Consider the following 20,083-nt stretch of genomic DNA (forward strand, 5'->3'; position numbering starts at 1 on the left):
TGGATTGGCAGACCGGGGTGGTGGTCCCCTTATTTAAGAAAGGGGACCGGAGGGTGTGTTCCAACTACAGGGGGATCACACTTCTCAGCCTCCCTGGGAAAGTCTATTCCGGGGTACTGGAGAGGAGGGTGAGATTGATAGTCGAATCTCGGATTCAGGAGGAACAATGCGGTTTTCGTCCTGGTCGTGGAACGCTGGACCAGCTTTATACCCTTGCAAGGGTACTGGAGGGGGCCTGGGAGTTTGCCTATCCAGTCTACATGTGTTTTGTGGATTTGGAAAAGGCTTACGACCGGGTTCCCCGAGGTGCTCTGTGGGGGGTGCTTCGAGAGTATGGGGTCCGGGGTCCACTGTTGTGGGCGATCCGGTCCCTGTACGAACGGAGCAGAAGCTTGGTCCGCATTGCCGGCAATAAGTCGGACGTGTTCCAGGTGCGTGTTGGGCTCCGCCAGGGCTGCCCTTTGTCATCGGTCCTGTTTATCATATTTATGGACAGGATTTCTAGGCGCAGCCAAGGCGTCCAGTTTGGTGACCTCAGGATTGCCTCGCTGCTTTTTGCAGACGATGTCGTCCTGCTGGCTTCATCTGCTGGGGATCTCCAGCAGGCACTGGGGCGGTTCGCAGCCGAGTGCGAAGCGGCAGGGATGAGGATTAGCACCTCCAAGTCCAAGACCATGGTTCTCAGCCGGAAACGGGTGGTTTGCCCTCTTCGGGTTGGAGAAGACGTACTGCCTCAAGTGGAGGAGTTTAAGTATCTCGGGGTCTTGTTCTCGAGTGAGGGTAGGCGAGATCGGGAGCTGGATAGACGGATCGGAGCGGTGTCTGCAGTTCTGCAGGCGCTTAACCGGTCCGTCGTGGCTAAGAAAGAACTGAGCCAAAAAGCCAAGCTCTCGATCTATTGGTCCATCTTTGTCCCTACCCTCACCTATGGTCATGAGCTATGGGTAATGACCGAAAGAACGAGATCGCGAATACAAGCAGCCGAAATGAGGTTTCTCCGCAGGGTGTCTGCGCTCTCCCTTAGGGATAGGGTGAGAAGTTCGGATATCCGGGAGGGCCTCAAAATAGAACCGCTGCTTCTTCACGTCGAAAGGAGCCAGTTGAGGTGGTTTGGACATCTGGTGCGGATGCCTCCTGGGCGGCTACCCAGAGAGGTTTTCCGTGCATGTCCTACAGGGAGGAGGCCCCGGGGCAGGCCCAGGACTCGCTGGAGGGATTATATCTCTCGGCTGGCTTGGGAACGCCTCGGTGTCCCCCCCAAGGAGCTGGTGGGCTTAGCTGGGGAGAGGGAGGTCTGGGTGCCTCTACTGAAGCTGCTACCCCCGCGACCCGAATCCCGGACAAGCGGCAGATGATGGATGGATGGATGGATGATATTAAGAATAAAGTAATCTTTTGAAAATGAACAGTTTTCCTCAAAAATGATTTTGTAACAGAATTCTTAAAGAGTTTTGTAATGGAAGATAAGGGTTATAAAGGACGGTGCCACTGCTAATATTAATTCAATATTTTTCGTACTTTGTGTTGTCCTCAGTCTTTGCAGTCAAAGATAGTGCCATACAAATTAATACTCTTTGTGTTTGGTGTTTTAATGGCAACCTGCATATGCTGTTATATCTTGCTCTGAAATGTTAATGCTTTTGCTTGCCAAGGACTCATGCATTTATTCCAACCACAATGTATTTGATTTATATATTTTAAGAATGAGCAGATGTACTGCCTTTGTTTTACTGGCAAAAAAAAACCCATAATGTTTCGTAGGGTAATTTTAAGGGTAATCATTCTTGATGCTTCTAGATTATGTCTGTCGTGCTGCCTGGCATATATTGCACCATGCTACTCTTTATTAGCTGCCCCTGAACAAGTTCATTAGAGCCTCAGCGCTCCATCTCACTGTCATTTATTGGGCGGTGTACAATTACTCCAGACATTTTATTCCAGTGTTCCCAGTGTTTCATAACACTGATTTACTGCCAGCTGTTGAATTCTTCACGTCAAACTGAGGTTGCTTTTTGAGCTGTTTTTTAATTTGTTCGAATGTAAGTTGTTGTGTTGTGGAAGCAGATCTTGCCATACAAGTATGGTAAAGGTGAAGCAGTGATGCAGTTCCTGGAAAAAAGGTACCATGTCAGGTTTTTGTACTTCTCAGCAGGAAAAGTGCCCAACCATTCTCAAATTTCCAACAGTGAGTAACGTTGGCAGAGAAACCATCTGCAAAAGGATTTCCTGGTTCCCCAAGTAGTTAGAACCTGTATAAATGGCCAAAGGCCTTCCAGACCACAAAGTGTCATTTGTTCTGCTTGTCCTGTATACTGTCATCTTTTACTGGAGTTTTCTGACAACAACAGAATTTTTACATCAAGGACTTTATGGACATTACTGTATAAAAACTCATGAAAGCATGCTTTGACAAGCTACACAGACTCATGCCTTGTCTAATTCATCTGTTGTATTCTTGACCATTTCAGCATGCAAAGAGCCACATATCACGATCACGAGTTTCCAAAAATGAATAGGGCATGGGAGAAAATGTTTTTCTGAAAGATCTTAGAACATACCTGTTTTTAAGATCAGTGTGGTTCTTACAAATGACAGATTCTCAACAAATGCATGAAAGCTGCCAAAGGATTGAGATTTTAGCACAAGAATTGTGACAGATGTCAAATCATCATTATTTGTAGTTTATCATTGTGGCTATTGATGATAATTTATCCCAGCATATGTGATTTTGGTTTTTTAAATATTTGTAAGTAATTATAGTAATTATCGCAAATTACACATTATCGGGACATTTTCACAGCTCCCTTGGAACATGATCTTCATTTGAGCACAAGTCCTATATTTTTTATACCGTATATAAACTTTTCTAGTGAGTAAGTACCCTGGACTGGCTTCAGGAAAGCTGTGCCTAAATGTCCATTCAGTGATAATGAAACTTGATTTTGCCATTTGTACAGGTGCATAGGAAGTCTTTAGTTTCACATCCCATCTTAGCCTCCTATGGGACACACATATTGAGGGTAGGATGAAGCTTGGGGCCAGAGCATTGGAACAGCCATTTATTCAGCACAACTAGAGCAGTTTTTGGGTTAAATGCTTTGACTATGGGCCCAGCATATTGTAGCGCCGATGGAACTAGCGTGTGTATGCTCACAGGCCGTGTGTATAGCCCTTGTATGTGTCCTGCTGTGAGTAGATGTGTGTAATTGTGGAGTAAACATCTGTGCTCCCGAGTATCGCACATTGCCTTATTTGAGCCTATTGTGTGAAAGTGGTCTGTGATGGGAATATTTTCATCCACCCTACCACCACTTATACAGTTCAGGATTGCAGCAAGCCTGTAGCTGATCTTAGGCAGCACAGTGCACAAAGCAGGGAACACCCTGGATCAAATGACACTGGTAAAGTCAAAAGTTAGGACACGCTAAGCCAGATACAAAGGAGAGTGACAGAGTGTCACATTACATCACCTGGCCTCCAAATGTTTTTGTGGGAGTTTGACCAGTGAGTGAAGGAAAAGCGACTAATGAGTGCTCAGCATATGTGGGACCTCCTTCGGGACAGCTGGACAAGCATCCCAGGAGGCCGCCTCATGGAACTGGCATAGAGGAGACAGTAGAGTCAGCCAGTTCTGGAGTAATTGGGGTTAAGGGCCTTGCTCAAGGGCCCAAAGGTGGGATCACTCTGTCCACGACAGGATTTGAACCAGCAACCTTCTGAATCCCAATCTACAGTCAAACATGTTCCAAGTCTGTCTTTACGTTGAATTTGTAGGTAAGTCGGAAAAATAACAATACTGAATGAAACAGCAATAGCATTGTACAGTAAAAAGAAAAGTTCAGTAACTACATGTGGTACTGTATTGTATGTTGTCAATGAACCACTGATGCCATACATTTTTTTTCATGAGCGTCACAAAGTATTGTATGCGATTGTTATTACGAACCATCATATGAATTTTTAATACAACAGGCTAAATGGCAGGCTGCACAAAAGTACTGCATAAGATTGAAATCCCTGATAGCATCATTCCAGTCATCAAACTGAGACTGACTCCTGCCACTGGGACTTCAAAACATAAATACTGGGCAGAGGAATGGTGTGTATTACTGATACAGTTCATACATTGATTATGGAAGGATTTTGCAAACTTTCTTCTGTCATTTCATAAAATTAGGCATGTTATGTATGTGCATGTACTGTATGGATGCATGAATAGTTTATGTTTGTTTGTCTGTTTGTCAATTTGTTTACTCACATTCTCACCTAAAAAAGCCAGTATACTCCTGACCTACTAGATCAGTCACAAAAGGTCATTACAGAGACTTAAAATTAATGGTCTTTCATTATAATTATATGGGCATCGATCAGTTCTCTCATCCGGATACCTTATAGTGGAGTTTTCCCCTGCCAGTGTTGTAGATTTAACAAACATTTCTGGAAGAAACATAGTGTAAACAGATGATAATAATGTGGAACTGGGTGGGGTTGGACAGATTTACGGAAAAGGCCTGTGTGTTGTAGAGGACAGGGTGGGTTTCTGACAAATATGGTTTGGCAAAAGGATAAAAAGAAATATTTAACCACATTTGTATTAGACCATTGAAGATGCAATAGTTTGTTTGTTCCTGTATGCAAGTGATGACGTGAGCATTAGTGTAAATTATGACTATCAAGTAACCCCCAAAGTGTCCCTAATGATTCATCATTCTGCATTCACAGAGTATGCTTTTCATTAACTAAGACCATGGAGTGATTTTTTTGTAGCTACAGTGAGGAGGCTTGCTAGATACTTACTCCATCAGAATTCAAAAAAAGTTCCACAGGCACTCAAAAAACAGCTTTTAAAAATATTGTATACTGTTATCAGTATATATACAGTCTCCGCGTTTGATTCCTACCATTGGATCACTTTAAAAATTCTCAGCTTGTTCACATGGGTTTCTGCCTGTTATCCAAAAACTTCTTTCATGGTCTCAGTACAATGTTAGGGACATCCAGTGCATGGTGCCACCCCATGAGAGACACATAATTACACCCTTGTGGCAATTTACAAATACCTGTGCGTTTTGTGGTATGAAACACAGGGAGAGCATGCAAAGTTAGCAAAAGCAACACTGGCGTTCTGATGTGAATCCACAAATATGCAGGTGTGAGACAACAATGCCACCCTTACATATGTTATGGATAATCGCGTTTCACTTAGTATAAATATTCTGACCCATTTGCTAGTATGGGGCATACTTGGTGCACAGTTGTCTTTGGCTGCTAGCTGTGGCAAGCTATTGTAGATTTAGTGGAAAACGGATGCTGGAGTCATGAAGGCTTGCACATCTTTAAATATTTGTTTAAGCATTAAAGGATAGTAGTACTACTCTGAAGGATAGTAACACTACTCTGAATTTCCACTATTGACTACAATTAAAGGCATGTTTGGAAATTCCTGACTTGATATAATGGCTCTAAATAATGTTATTATTGTTGTAGCTTCATTTTATAAGACAGGCCAGGTAACATTTTCCTAGGTCATCGAATGGCAGGTGACTTTACATTGTTTTATTTCATATCAAGTACTAACATAATCATAATCTACCACAATTATATCATAATCATGAACAATGCAAGGGATCATTCTGCAGAGCACTGATAGCATCTTAGCTCTGAAATAGATGCAATCCAGGGGTAAATTGAAATAAATAAAGTAAATTTAAATTATTTACAATTGAAATACTACTACATAAACACTATAATAGCATCCAATGCATAATGATTTAGCACATATTATTTTAACTAAAGATAAACCATTGGGACACATGACAAGAAAATAACCATTAATATAAATACAGGGAAATTAATATCCTAGAGCTTATTTCTCATGCAATCACATAACAAATGTTTTTATGTTGTGGAAAACACATTTTTGGACATATTTCAGCGTATTTCATAAGACTTCAAATTTGACCATTTATATTAAAACAACAAAACAACATCAAAATTCATAAAGTAAAACATTACATTTGTTCTCTTTTTGATGTTTTCCATTTAATGATCACTGCTTTAAGTTTTTAATTTCATTTTTCATAGTCCCAATGTTTTTGGAAGTGAGGTTTGTACTTCACAGTAGGTCCTTGTAATAGCTCATAAAACCACAGTCATATTACATGATGAAAGGCATTTATGATGCTATAATCAAATATTTGTAACAGCATGTCTGGCATTGATTTCTGTTTTATACTGTCTCAGTACTCATACTCTGTGTCTGAGTACACACACACTCTCTCTCTCCCACTCTCTCCCTCATCATACAGAAACGTGAGAAAAATTAAAGCCATTCTCCCACCCTAATCCAGTTAGAACTATCTTCTGAGATTAATTACAGACTGGGGAACCAGTAACAAATGCACTGCATTACTTGTGGGAAAACAGACACAGTGACATTGATAGGATTTGGGGAGCAGTTTCTGAAGCAACACTACACAATATACTCTGCATGTTTGTCGGGTACTTCTGCTGCCATCCCCTGACAAAGACTTCAAATTATTATATGTTCAAAATATTACGTGTTCAAATTTTATTGGTGGATATTGAATCAGTAACTTCTGTTAGATTGATGCAGATTCCTGTTCTACCACAACAAAGATGAATATCCATCAACTATGGTAAATGTTTCTTTCACCTGCCGTTTCATTTTAGTATGAAACTAGACAGTTTCCTTAACAAGGGAACTGCCATATGTAATATTTGTGTTTAAAAATGTGATTTTAACTTGTCCTCTAAATTATACACAGAATACACTATGAAAAATATTTCATTTTGCTTTTATATCTTAGGCCTAAGACCATAAATTTGTGATTTCTGGTGTGGATAATGGATTGGTAAATATACAGATTCATGTAGTTATGCAGATGCAAGTGGTTTGTTGTGTTTACAAGGTGTTTGGAAAATCCTGTTTTGAATTACATTTTGGTTGCACTTTTGATGTTAATAAAGTTATGGAAAGTGTCATTATTTTTGGTATTGCAGGTCTGTGGATGATGCAGTCAATATGGGACTGCATTATGTACTGCAACATCTGGACAAACCAGGGACTTACATGAGGATCCTGTTTGTGGACTTCAGCTCTGCCTTTAATACCATCATCCCATCACTCCTCCATCCCAAATTAACCCAGCTCTCCAATACACTACAGAAGTGTTAAGCGTTTCGTTCCAGCTCAGTCTTGAAGGTCTGTTGCATGCCTCACCCCTTTTCAATGTAGTCATGGTTGGGCACTTGACAAAATCAATATTGGATGAATGAGTCTCAGATCAAGGAATGGATGTCATGATACTCATGGATGGGGATGATGACACTCTGTTTACGCGGGTACATCACTTGGTAAAATGTATTCATTTATTACACTGTCTGCACTGAGTAATAACTTTGAAAACAGGAAAGGCTCTCTGTGTCCTAGCATATTAGCCTAAACATCATCCCCTAAATTCTTCAGAGAGGGGCTTGGTTTTCTGCCTTAGGGGAAAACACTGCATCGAATTAGTGGATATTCAAAACTGTTAAAAAAGGTTAATTGACTGCCAACTCAAAGCAAAATGTATCTATATAAAAATATATATTTATGTCAGTGTATATAAACACCTTTTTGATTATAGAAATTAAAATAGTCATGCAAATAGTTAAATGTGAAATTGTGCTACAATTAGAACTGCTATTGTAACTCAGTAATACAGTTCTATATGCATAATTTAAGTGTTTAAAAAGTCCCTTCAGCAACCTTAAGATGTCAAGACACCAGAGTGAGAGGCAAATGTCAGCTTCAGGATGTGAAGTCTCTTTGAAAAAGCTGAGTAATGTCTGAACCAAAAAAAATAAATAGCACTTGTGTTGCATTTATGCTGTCATAATGTTCTCATGGAAAAAAAAATAATAAAGAAAGAAAGAGAATGCATAAACAGGCACATCAGTGTATATATGACACTGTAATATCAATGTCATTTCAATGCATATAAGGTTGTAATATCTTATCAAATGGATAAGTTAATGAAATATTTTTGGTTTCAAAACTATATCCTGTTCAGAATATATTTTTTTCGAGGTCAAGACATTAAAAAATATTGATGTAAAAATATGTCAATCTATATAGAAACAACACATGGCTAAATTTGAGGAATCAATTCAATTTCAAGTTTAAACAGCAAATTCTAGAAAATAACCTCACCCATGGCAGATAAAATTGATGATTTTGTTTATTGAGTTGTAAATCTTGAACTGGAAATTCCATGGCACTGAGGAAGAACCCAGTGCTGAAACTAAAATCCCATTTCACATTAGCATGGCTAGTTTCCAGGAGGTATAACAAGTAACTATAGGAATCAAAGGACATTGTTACTTTCCCATGTCTTCATTGCATGACTACATGGGGTGTTTGTTTCCAAACATTTTCATTTTAACGATAACGACAACAACAACAAAAATAATCATCATCATCTTGAGGATACATACACAGAGATCATACTTTCCTGTAAAGGTTTAAATCAAACATTCAGTAATTGCATCAGATTATTTATATATATATATATATATATATATATATATATATATATATATATAAATACACACACACACACAGTGGTACCTCAGAACTCGAAATTAATCTGTTCAGAACTCCGGATCGAATCCTAAAAAGTTCGAGTTCCGATCGAATTTTCCCCATAAGAAATAATGGAAAACCAATTAATTGGATCCCGGCCCCAAAAAAATACACCAAAATATATTTTTTAGCATTTAAACACAAAATGAACCAGACAAAACAAGAAAAGCATATACTGTACTAAACACATCTAAGCACATTTATCAAAACAGTAATTTTTAAAGTAAGAAAATAATGTATCCAAACAATGTGTCCTGCCCCGATCGTCCGCACCTTCCGTGTGCCACGCCCCCTTGTTAACCTCGTGTGGATTCCCCGTGTGATCAGCTGTTTCTGGTTGTTGTCATTAGTCCTCTGTATTTAGGGCGTTTCAGTTTGTTTCCCCAGTCCGGTCATTGTATTGTCTGTCTGTGTTTTGCCTGCCTTACCTGTAATTAAACCCCGTATTCCCCGATACCCCGACGTCTGCGCCTTATAGTCTCCGTTCCATCCCTGCTGGGCACAACAATATTATTATAATTAAATGTATTAATGGTTCATTATTAATATTAAAATAATGAATAAGAAATCTTTATTTTTAAATGTATTTTATTATATAATAATAATTACTGTTACTGTCTATCATTGTCTAAATGTATTTTTACTGTCTAAATATATGTATTCAGCTAGTGTAAACATGCACGATGCTATCACAGCGAATGCGAGGCTGAGACTGAAGCGTTACCCTTTGTTTCTGCTGAGAGACGTGCCTCGTGACTCATTTCCCCGTGTACAAGTTATCTTAGGTCGTCGTTCATGGTTTGACTTCTGAGATTCAGATTGAGTTCTAGGTAATTTTTTTTCAAACTGGTTGGTTCAATTTTTAAGAAATTCGAGTTCTAACTGAGGTACCACTGTATGTATGATATATACATATTATATATTTTAGCCAAATACATACTCATAATTAGCCACAAGAAGTATCAGCCCAAGACATTTTGGATTGACTGAAGGACGTCAAGAAACATGTTTGGGTGTGTTCAGAAACTCATGAAAGGGAAATGTGACATGAAGGATGATGCTGATTTGAGTTACTGTTAATGCATATGTTACACAGAAGTCCACATCTCCCAGCTACCGTTTTCTCTTCCTTCATAGGGGCCTTTAGTGCTTGTATAAAGTCAACCACAACACAGATTGCCGTGTGAAAAAATATTTTTGAAATATTAATTTATTAAGTTAGTTTATACTTGCAACTTCTATTATACAGTACTTAATAATTTAAATAATGAAATATAATAAATCATTCATCAGGATATCAAATAGCTTACCAGCAATGCTAAAGACAGAATATAAATTTAACCCAATTATTGCATAAATAAAATTGAAACTCATTATCGACCTAACCTTGTTTATGGTTGTTCTTTCATTTTTCTAGGCTGGATGCAGGGAATGAAACGAAAACATACACCCTTCATTAGACAACCACTGCATTGTCATTGAAAATAATTCTTGCACAATACAATATATTATGATGGCACCTATGATGTGGAATATATATCCTTTTAAATAAATATATTTTATCTTTATAAAATATTTTTATTATAGATTAACAATAATATTGAATTTTGTCATGGAATATTGTTATAAAGCTTCATTCTTTCTTTAGCGTCTTTGATTTTGGGAATTATTTCCAATGGTCATCATGCTCTTGAAAAAAATCATACTTTGAAATAGTCTGAAGTGCCTTTGAAAAAGAAAGCCATAATTTAATTTTCTTAGCTAGTAAAGCCCACCTGTCTTGTTCACTGCATATACATGACTTAATAATTCCGTAAGCTCATTCAATTCCAGTACTGCAGTTTATTGCATTTTGTTGACGTCAGAAAAACTGAATCATGGGAACAAGCTGTCAATGCTAAGAATCTGGATTGCGTAGTTTATACATGCACGTAGCGTTCAACTATAGAATATTATTGCTGTTTTAATTATCAACATTGTTATGGAATGTGTTTGAGCAACCAAAAAAAAATAAAACTAGTCATGCAGTGATTTAAATAGCTGCTTTAACACAAATGAGCAGCTCATTGATCCTAACACAGAACAGACACAGCAGTATATCTCAAATTGAGGGAGCACCAGTTTTGCTGGAAACTTTTTGTATCAACCGTTCTTGGCTTGCTGTGCATACATGGCTGCCACCTCAGTGAACCAAGGGCTTAATGAGTTTCTCCTCTGGGCTTACTTGGAGGTACGCTTAGTACTGCGAAATTTGCATGTACTCTGTATCGGACACTTTTGATTTCTTACTTCTGACAAATTGCTCAACACAGGTTTTATAGATTTAAAAACCTAGTTCCAAGCATGATTCATAACTAGAGCATTTTTGAAACACAGAGAAATCTTTTACTAAAAGTACTTCAAGAACCCCTCTTTTTTTAATTAAAGCTGATAGTAATATCACACCCACTGCATAACCAAAACAATCAGCAAAGGTGGTAAAAGAGAAAATGTAATGAACATCATTTCCTGAGTGCATTGATAAGATAGAAACCATTCATTGTGTCCTGATCAAATTTTTGGGTAATGCACAATAGAGTTAATTGTACGATTCTGTACTTTCCACTGAAAATGTAGAACCTGGAGATTAGTCATCTTGTATTTCTTTACATGAACATATTTCTTGCACAATGACCAGCTCCAGAAGCTGATGTTACACATGTTACAGACGAATAACGTTTGCAATTGTTCAATAATTTTGTAGTGTATGTGTTGTGCAGTTTGGTGCAATTATGTGTGGTAAAAATTGGGTGGAAAGGCCACCTGTCACTCTCATGTCACTCTACCAGCTTTGTTGTGCAGGAATGACAAGAACATCATGTAGGTGTGTTTAGGGCAGAGGCATAGAAACTATGTTTAGCAGGTCATTAGGACTGAAAGCAGCATTCATTAAAACAAATTTTAAAACCATTTTTATTTGCAAGGGCTGTACTCTGGGTCAGTGTTTCCCCAACCTGGTCCTCTACATTTTTGCTCCCGATAGGAAGCTGGGGGGGGAGCAAAAATGTAGACTACCTGGAGGTCCCTGAGGACCAGGTTGGGAAAGACCGCTCTGGGGAACATTGCTGCCTCACTGCTGCCTCCCAATTGCAGGTTTGAGGGCTCCCACCATTGACTCTGTGTGCAGTTTGCATGCTCTCCCAGTGTTTCCCGGGCTGCCTCTCACAATCCGAAGCATGTATGTGAATTGGTGTCTTAAATTGCCAGCTAAATTGGCCTGTGGTTTGCTGGCTTCATAGGATAAGCTCACTGTTAGCCTGTGTGGTATAAATCATTATAGAAAATGATTTTTAAAAGATTAAGAATTTGGAATGAGTTTGAAAAACCTTCTACTTATTCATTGTATCTTTAAAAATGTAACAGATTTTGCTTATTTTTTTTGTAGTGTTTTTTGGCAACCATATGATAATGCTAAAGGGAATTATTATGATTAATCTCTTTGCTTATCATTCACAGTCTCAGTTAATGATACCTAAATGTTTTCATCTAATAAAAATGCCAATGAATTTTTTTTTTTACAAAAACACTAATACAATCCATTTGCATCTAACCAAGCATATCCAAACACAGTGCTTGGACTGCTATCAAGATGCAGTTGACATTAAGCTCCTATGTTGGTAGGGTACAATAACTTACGATTATAATATTCAGTAGAGATTACCCACCAGATATGGATTACATAAAAAACAATGTCCTGCTTATCATGATACATTCCTCCTGTGATGATCATCAAAATGACTTGCCATTTGTACCACAGTATCTCTCTTAGTGCTCCATACCAGTTGGAATAGCCCTCATCTGCATCCCACATCGATGAGTCCTGGTCACTCAATATCCCATTGAGATTCATGGTTGATCCTTCCTAAGACCGTACTCAGTAGGTACTCATCATAGCTGACCACCCCACAAACCTTGCCATTGCAGAGATGATCTGACCCAGTCAGTCCTATAATGATTTGGCCCTTGTCAAAGTCACTCAGATCTTTATCCCTGCCAGTTTCCTCAATTGTAGTAACACAAGCCTTGGTGTCAGTTCAGCAGCTGATGGATCCTATTTGCTTCAAGCTGGTAAGTGATGCATTAATGCCTGGTGTTCAGTGATGGGTTATCTCACAGCAGTATGAGAGTTTGTACATGTTTAGACATAGGATATTACTTCTAGATGCATGCATGTTGGCATAAATAAAACCTGTCTATTTAATTTCTAAAATTCTGGTCTAAGTGACTAACAGTAAGGGGCAGAATATATTGATATAATGTAACATATTTAACCTCAAGGCTTCTATATTGCTGTCATTATTATTCATGTTAAAAATTCTCATTATAAAAATACAGTGCTTACAAGGTTTTTCTAGATGAGTAGATGGGCAGATGATTTAGATGGACAGAGAACCAAACCAGCATCTTCAAATAATTAAGGAGTGTCCTTGCAACCAACACAGGCTACAATGCTTTATACAGTACTATCACCCTAAGACCTCACAGAGTTTCTTGATTTTGATCCAAAAAATCAAGTACAGATGTTGACAAATTAAGAACCTGGAGATGAGTTATTTTGTATTGCTTTACATAAACATACAATGACCAGCTCCAGAAGCCCAGGCTGAGCAGCAAATGTCATAAATACTGTGGAATACAAAACTGTAGAAATCTCCTGGCAGAATTTCTATTTATGTTTACTTGGGTAGAATTAACATAAATTATTTTGGAAAGTTCTCCTTCACATGCTATGTTTGCTCACTGTATTGTTTATGTCCTGTACCTACAGCAAAAAAGTAGATATTATTACCCCCCTTTATAACCCTATATGCCCCAAAGTCGTCAATTCTAAAAGTATTATAATGCAATTTAAATGTTAAAGAATTTATAGTATACCAGCGCATTTAATTGCATATGTTTTTCTACATTCTACAAAGGCACCACAGACAGCTTCCCATCCCACTGTATCACTGTTTCAATGGGAACTACAATGTCTTGGGCCAAAAGACCCTGCAGCAGTCAGTAGATTCAGCTGAAAAAATAGTTGGGGGCTCCCTGCCATCTATCTTCCTCAAACACTGAAAACACAAAATCTCCAGCATTATGAAGGACCCACTTCTACCCCCTTCCCATGTGGCAGAAGGTACCAGAGCATTCAAAGTCGATCCTGTAACAGCTCATATCCTGAACCTTTTAGGACCCTCAACACCTTGCCCAACGAACATAAAAGCCCCTATAGCCCTCATGCATAGTCTGTAGTCTTAAATTCAACCCCCTTGCTTGCATTGTCTTGTGATTTGCACCATGTGTAACCCATGTACATATATTTACTTTTTTGTCGGCATGTTGCAATGTGGATCTGAGGGAATTTTCTCTTGTGCTACTGTACACCTCTGTATGGGTGGTATGACAATAAAGACCCACTTGGTTTTCTTTAAGACAGTGTTGCAGTATAGTCAGGAACTTTCTCCAGAAACATCCCCCCCCCACCACCGACAAAACTTAAAAAAAAATCCTGGTGTGCTGTCATGACTTCTGCCTCTCTATATGTTTCCTCTATTGTCAAAGGGACCATTGATCTTGCACACATCCTATCTGGGCAGAGGAAAGCACTTTCCAGTGGGTGATTGCCCCACGCACTTGGCCTTTGCCTCACAATGGAGGGCACTATCAGGAGAATGTCCATTAGCCACTTGTTGAATGCTTTGCACAAGAGCACCTCTTATTCACTGCCTTGAACTCGTTTCAACCCTGGCCCATGACTTCTTTTTTCTTCCATAACATCTGCATGGACGCAGGATTATAAGTGGGAAGACAACATTGTAGCATAAGCCTAGGGATTCCCATTTTGCTTTCCTGTTCAACAAAATGTGCATTCACTTTTAAGCTAAAAAACCTGTGAATGTTTGTTTACACTGCAAACAACAAAGAATAACAGTTTGTTGTATAACTGTAATACGCATTATCCTAGTGACAACAATGGAATCAGCTTTAATTTAAAAATAAATAATAAACCATATAAACTAATATATTTCAATAAACCATTTCAACAAGATGACAGTAAATAAATTCATCTTCAGACATTCAAGATGGCATTCAAGATGTTGAGATAAACACAATTTAAAATATACTCAACAATTTCACTTTTAAGTTGCAAGCACGAAGCTTATGAAATTATTTTGTCTAAACTCTCCCTGAAGGATAATCATATTCTATGATTCCGTTGAGGTACAGTCAACCTTTATGTTGATACATATGTAGTTAACTATCTAGGTTAGATATCAACACTTTATTTATACAACAGATCTAACCAAAGACAATTACGAATCCTTTTACAACAGCATGGAAAATAATTAAACACCAACATGGCTGCCACAAATTCTCCTAGACATTCAAATTCCCACTAAACCCATTTGAGCAAAGGCAAAACACTTTTTTTTTTAAATTGTTGTTAAATGATCACTAGGTCACATATAATCAATGACGCGCACACACAATGTTTAAAAAGGAAGTCTCTTTTGAATAATTTATTTGAAAAACTAACTAGCATTAGGAAACTTAAAAAATAATAACAAAATGCCAAAGGACACATTGGTCTAAACCGTGCAGAGCCGCTGCTCTGACCTTGGTCATCAAAAACATTCTGTGAGTGCACTTACACTATAAAGAACTATGATTTCATTTGTAAATTATGGTCTCACTAATGTCCAATGAATCTTGATGTTCTTCCTCCTGATTCAAAAGTACTATTACTGTCCAAACAAGATGCTAATAGCCATGATGACACAGCAGCATGCAACATAGGGGCTTTTCCGTTCACCTGCAAAGGAGAAGAAAGTGAGCACTTAATTATCTGCATTCATTCAAATTTAAAAAAATTGATTTCAGTGTAGTACAGTTGATATGGTGTGGCAGACATTTTGCGATTTTTTTTCTGAGTGAAAAAAAAACTTGCAAAGGAAAAATTCTATCATGCTTTAATGAACATCAACTTCACATCATTAAAAATAACATGCTCCATCCCATATAATAAATGTTTTAGAGCAAAATATATTTTGAGTACAGTACGTTTCCTAAGACAAATCAACAACAAAAATGTAGGTTTTGTGACAGATTTTTTTTTCTCTCTCCTTATTTTTAGTATGGGGGAAAAAAAAGTTACCTATTCTTGCACACTTCCAGAATATGCCCAAAACCCTGAAAAAAGAGGGGGGGGTTGGGGAATCAAATTAAATTAAAGAGAATGTTGCTTATGCAATGATGCTTAACTCTCACATTAGCATGCTTTTCAGTCACAAAGCAAACAGACAGCTCATCTTCTCAACAGGTTATATTCCATAGTATTCAGCAAAACACTGTGATAGGAATAAATCCTGATTTGCATGGAACAGCATCTACAGATACTGTAACATAACCAACATACAAAATATATCATTAAAAAGGCATATATATTCTCTGAGTCTTACAATAATATAATCTTGCGTTTGACTTGTATAACACAAATTATCAAGGACTAATATGAATTCCAAGTAATCTATGACAATCTAAGAATTTCATGGGTTGTATTTCCAAATCATTTTACACTGCAATCCAAAAATAAGGAGGACATGGCAGGAGACAGATGGAGTGCAGCTGCATGATAAAGTTCTTGAAGTAGACAGGAAAAACACTAAAAGGCCATGGGGGGCATGGAGTTAGTGTGGTGCTTGTGTTTGTGTCTGTGGTGGTAGATGCGGTAGTAATAGAAGCAACCTGGTCTAAACTATTTGTTGTTAGCAGAACAATCTTAGCAGATAGCACTGAAGGGCTTTGCCCTAAAAATATGTCAGTGATTAGCAACACTCAGTTTGCTTCATATGACACCAGATCTCTGTCCTCAGAACAAACAGATAATATTCTTCAGAGAAAATATGAGCCAGGGATGTCCACTTTTATTTTCTAAGGTTTTAACTTGTTTAAAACAACATACCCCATTAAAATGGTAAATGTAATTAGTCAGATATGGAATTTCTGTCATAAATATTTGCAGAACCACATATGAGCAAAAATCTACATTTATGCTATGAATATCAATTTGAATTGGAAACCAAATAGAGGGTCATATTAACAACCTCATGGCTGCCAATCTAACTGTGTTTTTACCATTTATCTACTACAGATCCAAGGTGAGCCTGGGGTATCCCAAGTATAAGATGTCCTTTCATAGTGCTATTTATTTTTTTTAAATGACTAGTTTCCTTTTAAAACAGCTATCCGTTTCTAGAGGTCAGTACCGAATTCAGCTGGTCATTACCTGGACTACTTATTTGTCATGCTGAATTTAATATAGTGAACGTTACGGTATGTTCATGTAATTACTCAGTGCACAGAGAAAAGAGGAGGAAAAAAAAACTCTAATGCAATTCTATCTACCTGTACCTACCCAGTCTTATTCTTATCAAGGAGGTTTGGAGCCAGGGCTCTAATGTAAGCACAGGTACAGATGAGCAGAAGAATAACCGTGAGGAGGCTCTGGAAATTGAAAATGGCAGACTGGGGGAAAAAAGACAACATAAAAAAATGAGTGTCTTATTAGGGGACACAACTTAAACTGTAAAATTGGTCATGTACGTCTGTATTTAATTGTTTTTACCTATTTCTCTCGCAATATGCATAAATATAAAAACCCATTCATTAACCAAAGATATAAACACAAATTAATCTGGTAAACAGCAATATACACTCACCAACAACTTTATTAGAAACACCTACTGTATACACCTGCACTATCCAGCAAATATTTAATCAGCCACGAGCTTCGGCTAACGATGGCCAGATCAAACATCAGAACTGGGAAAAATTGTGATCTAAGTGATCCAGACTGAGGCATGGTTATTTATCCCTGAAGGCAAGGGCATAAATTATGGGGGGGTGGGGGGGTTGTAACCCACCCAATAATCAAAACCAGTCAGTACAACCCCCCGAACCCCTTTAAATGGGTGGAGACCTCAACCCCCCGATGCTCAACACAAAGTTATGCCCTTGCCAGAAGGGGTTGTTTGAGTATTTCAAAAACCGTTCATCTGCACAACAGTCTCTGAAGTTTAAACAGAATGGTGTAAAAAACAAAAAAACATCCAGTAAGCGGTAGTTCTGAGGATAGGAATGTCTGACGAAAGAGGTCGGAGGAGAATGGCCAGACTGTTTCTAGGTGAAAGGAAGGCTACAGCAACTAAAATAGGCAAGCATCTCTGAATGCAGCACAAGTCAAACCTTGCGGAGGTTGAGCTACACCAGCAGACAACCACACTAGCTTCCACTCAACTGGAAAATGAGTCTTCCTGAAATTAGACAGCTGAAGACTGGAAAAATGTCACCTGGTCCGATTAATATAAATTTCTGCTGCGACATACAGATGGTAGGATACAAATTGGGTCCAGAATCCATAGATCCAATCTGCCTTGTGCTAACAGTTCAGGCTGCTGGTGGTGTAATGATGTGGGAGATATTTTCTTGGTATTAGGGGGTCAGGTGTGAGCCAACTAATCATCGTTTAAATGCCACAGCCTATCAGAATATAGTTACTGGCCATATCCATCTGTTTATCTCCAAAATTTTCCCATTTTCTGATGGCTAAATCCAGAATAACAATGCACCATATCACAAAATACAAAAACGTTCTCTCAAACTGGTTTGATTAACACAACTATGAGTTCAAAGTACTTCAATGACCTCTGCAGTCACAAGATCTTGGTGAGCACTTCTGGAAAGTGCTGGAATGGAAGATTTGCGGCATAAACCTGCAACGACTGTGTTGCAACCATGCCACTACGAACCAGAATCTCTAAAGAATGATGGCACAAAAAAATTAAGGCTGTTCTGAAAGCAAGGGGGGGGCAGTCCATTATTAGAATGGCATTTCTAATAAAGTGCCAGTGAGTGGGTGTCTTATAATGAGGAAATCTAGAAAATATACAGAGAAAATACAAAATTCTTCAATACATTGCTGGTATACTGAAAATATAGGTCACAACCTTCTATGAATAAATTCATTAATTGAAATTCAATACGCTATCTTCAGTAGTTAAGTATAGTTTTAAAGGTTAAATTATTAAATCACTCCTGTACTCATTATTCATTAATATGTCAAGGCTAAAACAAAGTGAATACAGGAAGAAATGTTTTTGTTGAATTTAATCTTAAAACTTATTTCCACAATTACATAAAGGAAAACCAACATGGGCAGAACATTAGGTAATATCAGTGTTATGGGTTACAACAACAGCTTAGGCATTGTTATACTGTAGGGTGTATATTGTTAAACTGGGACATTTCTTTTTTAAATTTACTTCCTCTCACTTTAAAAGTATTATCCTAATTAGAAATATTAAAACGTAAAAGTATTATTGAAAGCTAATAGACACAGAGGCATAAAGATATTGTGCATCAGACATTCAAATGTTTCAGTTAAACCCTGTGACACTTAACCAATATTCACCCTGCCATGCTGCAACCACCACGTCTGGGGACAATTATCAAATAACTTAGATCCGGAGTCACGACTATTTTATTACTTAGGCTAACAGTCAGTAGAACTTATTTTCCCTGTCTACATGCTGTGACCACTGTCAAACTGCAACACTACAAAGTTACCACGACCCAAGTACAGATGTAACTAATAACACTAGCCTGAACCAAACAGTCCAAATCAAAATCAAATCAGTTTCCGTTAAATCAGATTTCATTATAACAGGAAAGAAAAATGTAATTTTCATTTTTGTCTCTCTGCATAAAGCTAGTTTCATTAATACGCCGTACAACAAATACATCTCACAAGAACTCATAATATGAGATTGTTTAGTTAATCATAAAAATGCTATCGTTTGTGGAAATATAACTTAATAACATGGAAAAATTGGTTTTATACGTTATAACTCAACCATTCCTCTTACCATTGCGCAACGACTCCTCTCACAGCCACATATAACATCCGGTAACCTTCCGGAAATTACGTTTAATCAAGGGCGTCCGCTACATCCAATTAAAACCCTTAATCATTAGTATAGGCGTGTCCGTTGCGTGGCGGGGCGGAACATAAATTCCGGAGTCGAGATTTTTGTTACGTAAGGTTTACTGTCAGACTCACCTGCGATGAAACGAAAGGGGGCCAGGTGCTGCTGGAAATGTGAATTGTTGCAAGGTTTTTTTGGGGGGATATTATTCATTTAAAATATTAACATAAAGATAAAAGAAGAAAAAAAGGATCAAATATCCATAGCACGCTTAAAGTATCGTTTGTCCCAGTAGTTCTGATGTTGCTTAAAAATGAATCTTCCCTTTGCAGATAAGCACAGTGTTAATTAGTTATATTTCTGATCTCATGTATTACTGTCTATAGTAAGTCGTTACGTTTACCTAAACAGAGACAAAATGCCTGGG

At 37.9% G+C, this 20,083-nt stretch overlaps 1 protein-coding gene across 1 annotated transcript; it reads right to left on the reverse strand.

Moving 5' to 3' along the window:
- Positions 1-15,164: 15,164 nt before the first annotated feature.
- On the reverse strand, positions 15,165-19,661 carry LOC111850287 (protein kish-A-like). Its single transcript, XM_023824004.2, has 4 exons — positions 19,597-19,661; positions 17,088-17,197; positions 15,828-15,862; positions 15,165-15,485 (listed from the first exon to the last, which is right to left on the reverse strand). Exons 1-4 carry the CDS (start codon positions 19,597-19,599, stop codon positions 15,415-15,417), a joined length of 219 nt encoding a protein of 72 aa, XP_023679772.1. The 5' UTR covers positions 19,600-19,661; the 3' UTR covers positions 15,165-15,414.
- Between the last annotated feature and the right edge of the window lie 422 nt (positions 19,662-20,083).

Source organism: Paramormyrops kingsleyae, chromosome 2 (assembly GCF_048594095.1).
Source record: "Paramormyrops kingsleyae isolate MSU_618 chromosome 2, PKINGS_0.4, whole genome shotgun sequence".
Classification (NCBI taxonomy): Eukaryota; Metazoa; Chordata; class Actinopteri; order Osteoglossiformes; family Mormyridae; genus Paramormyrops; species Paramormyrops kingsleyae.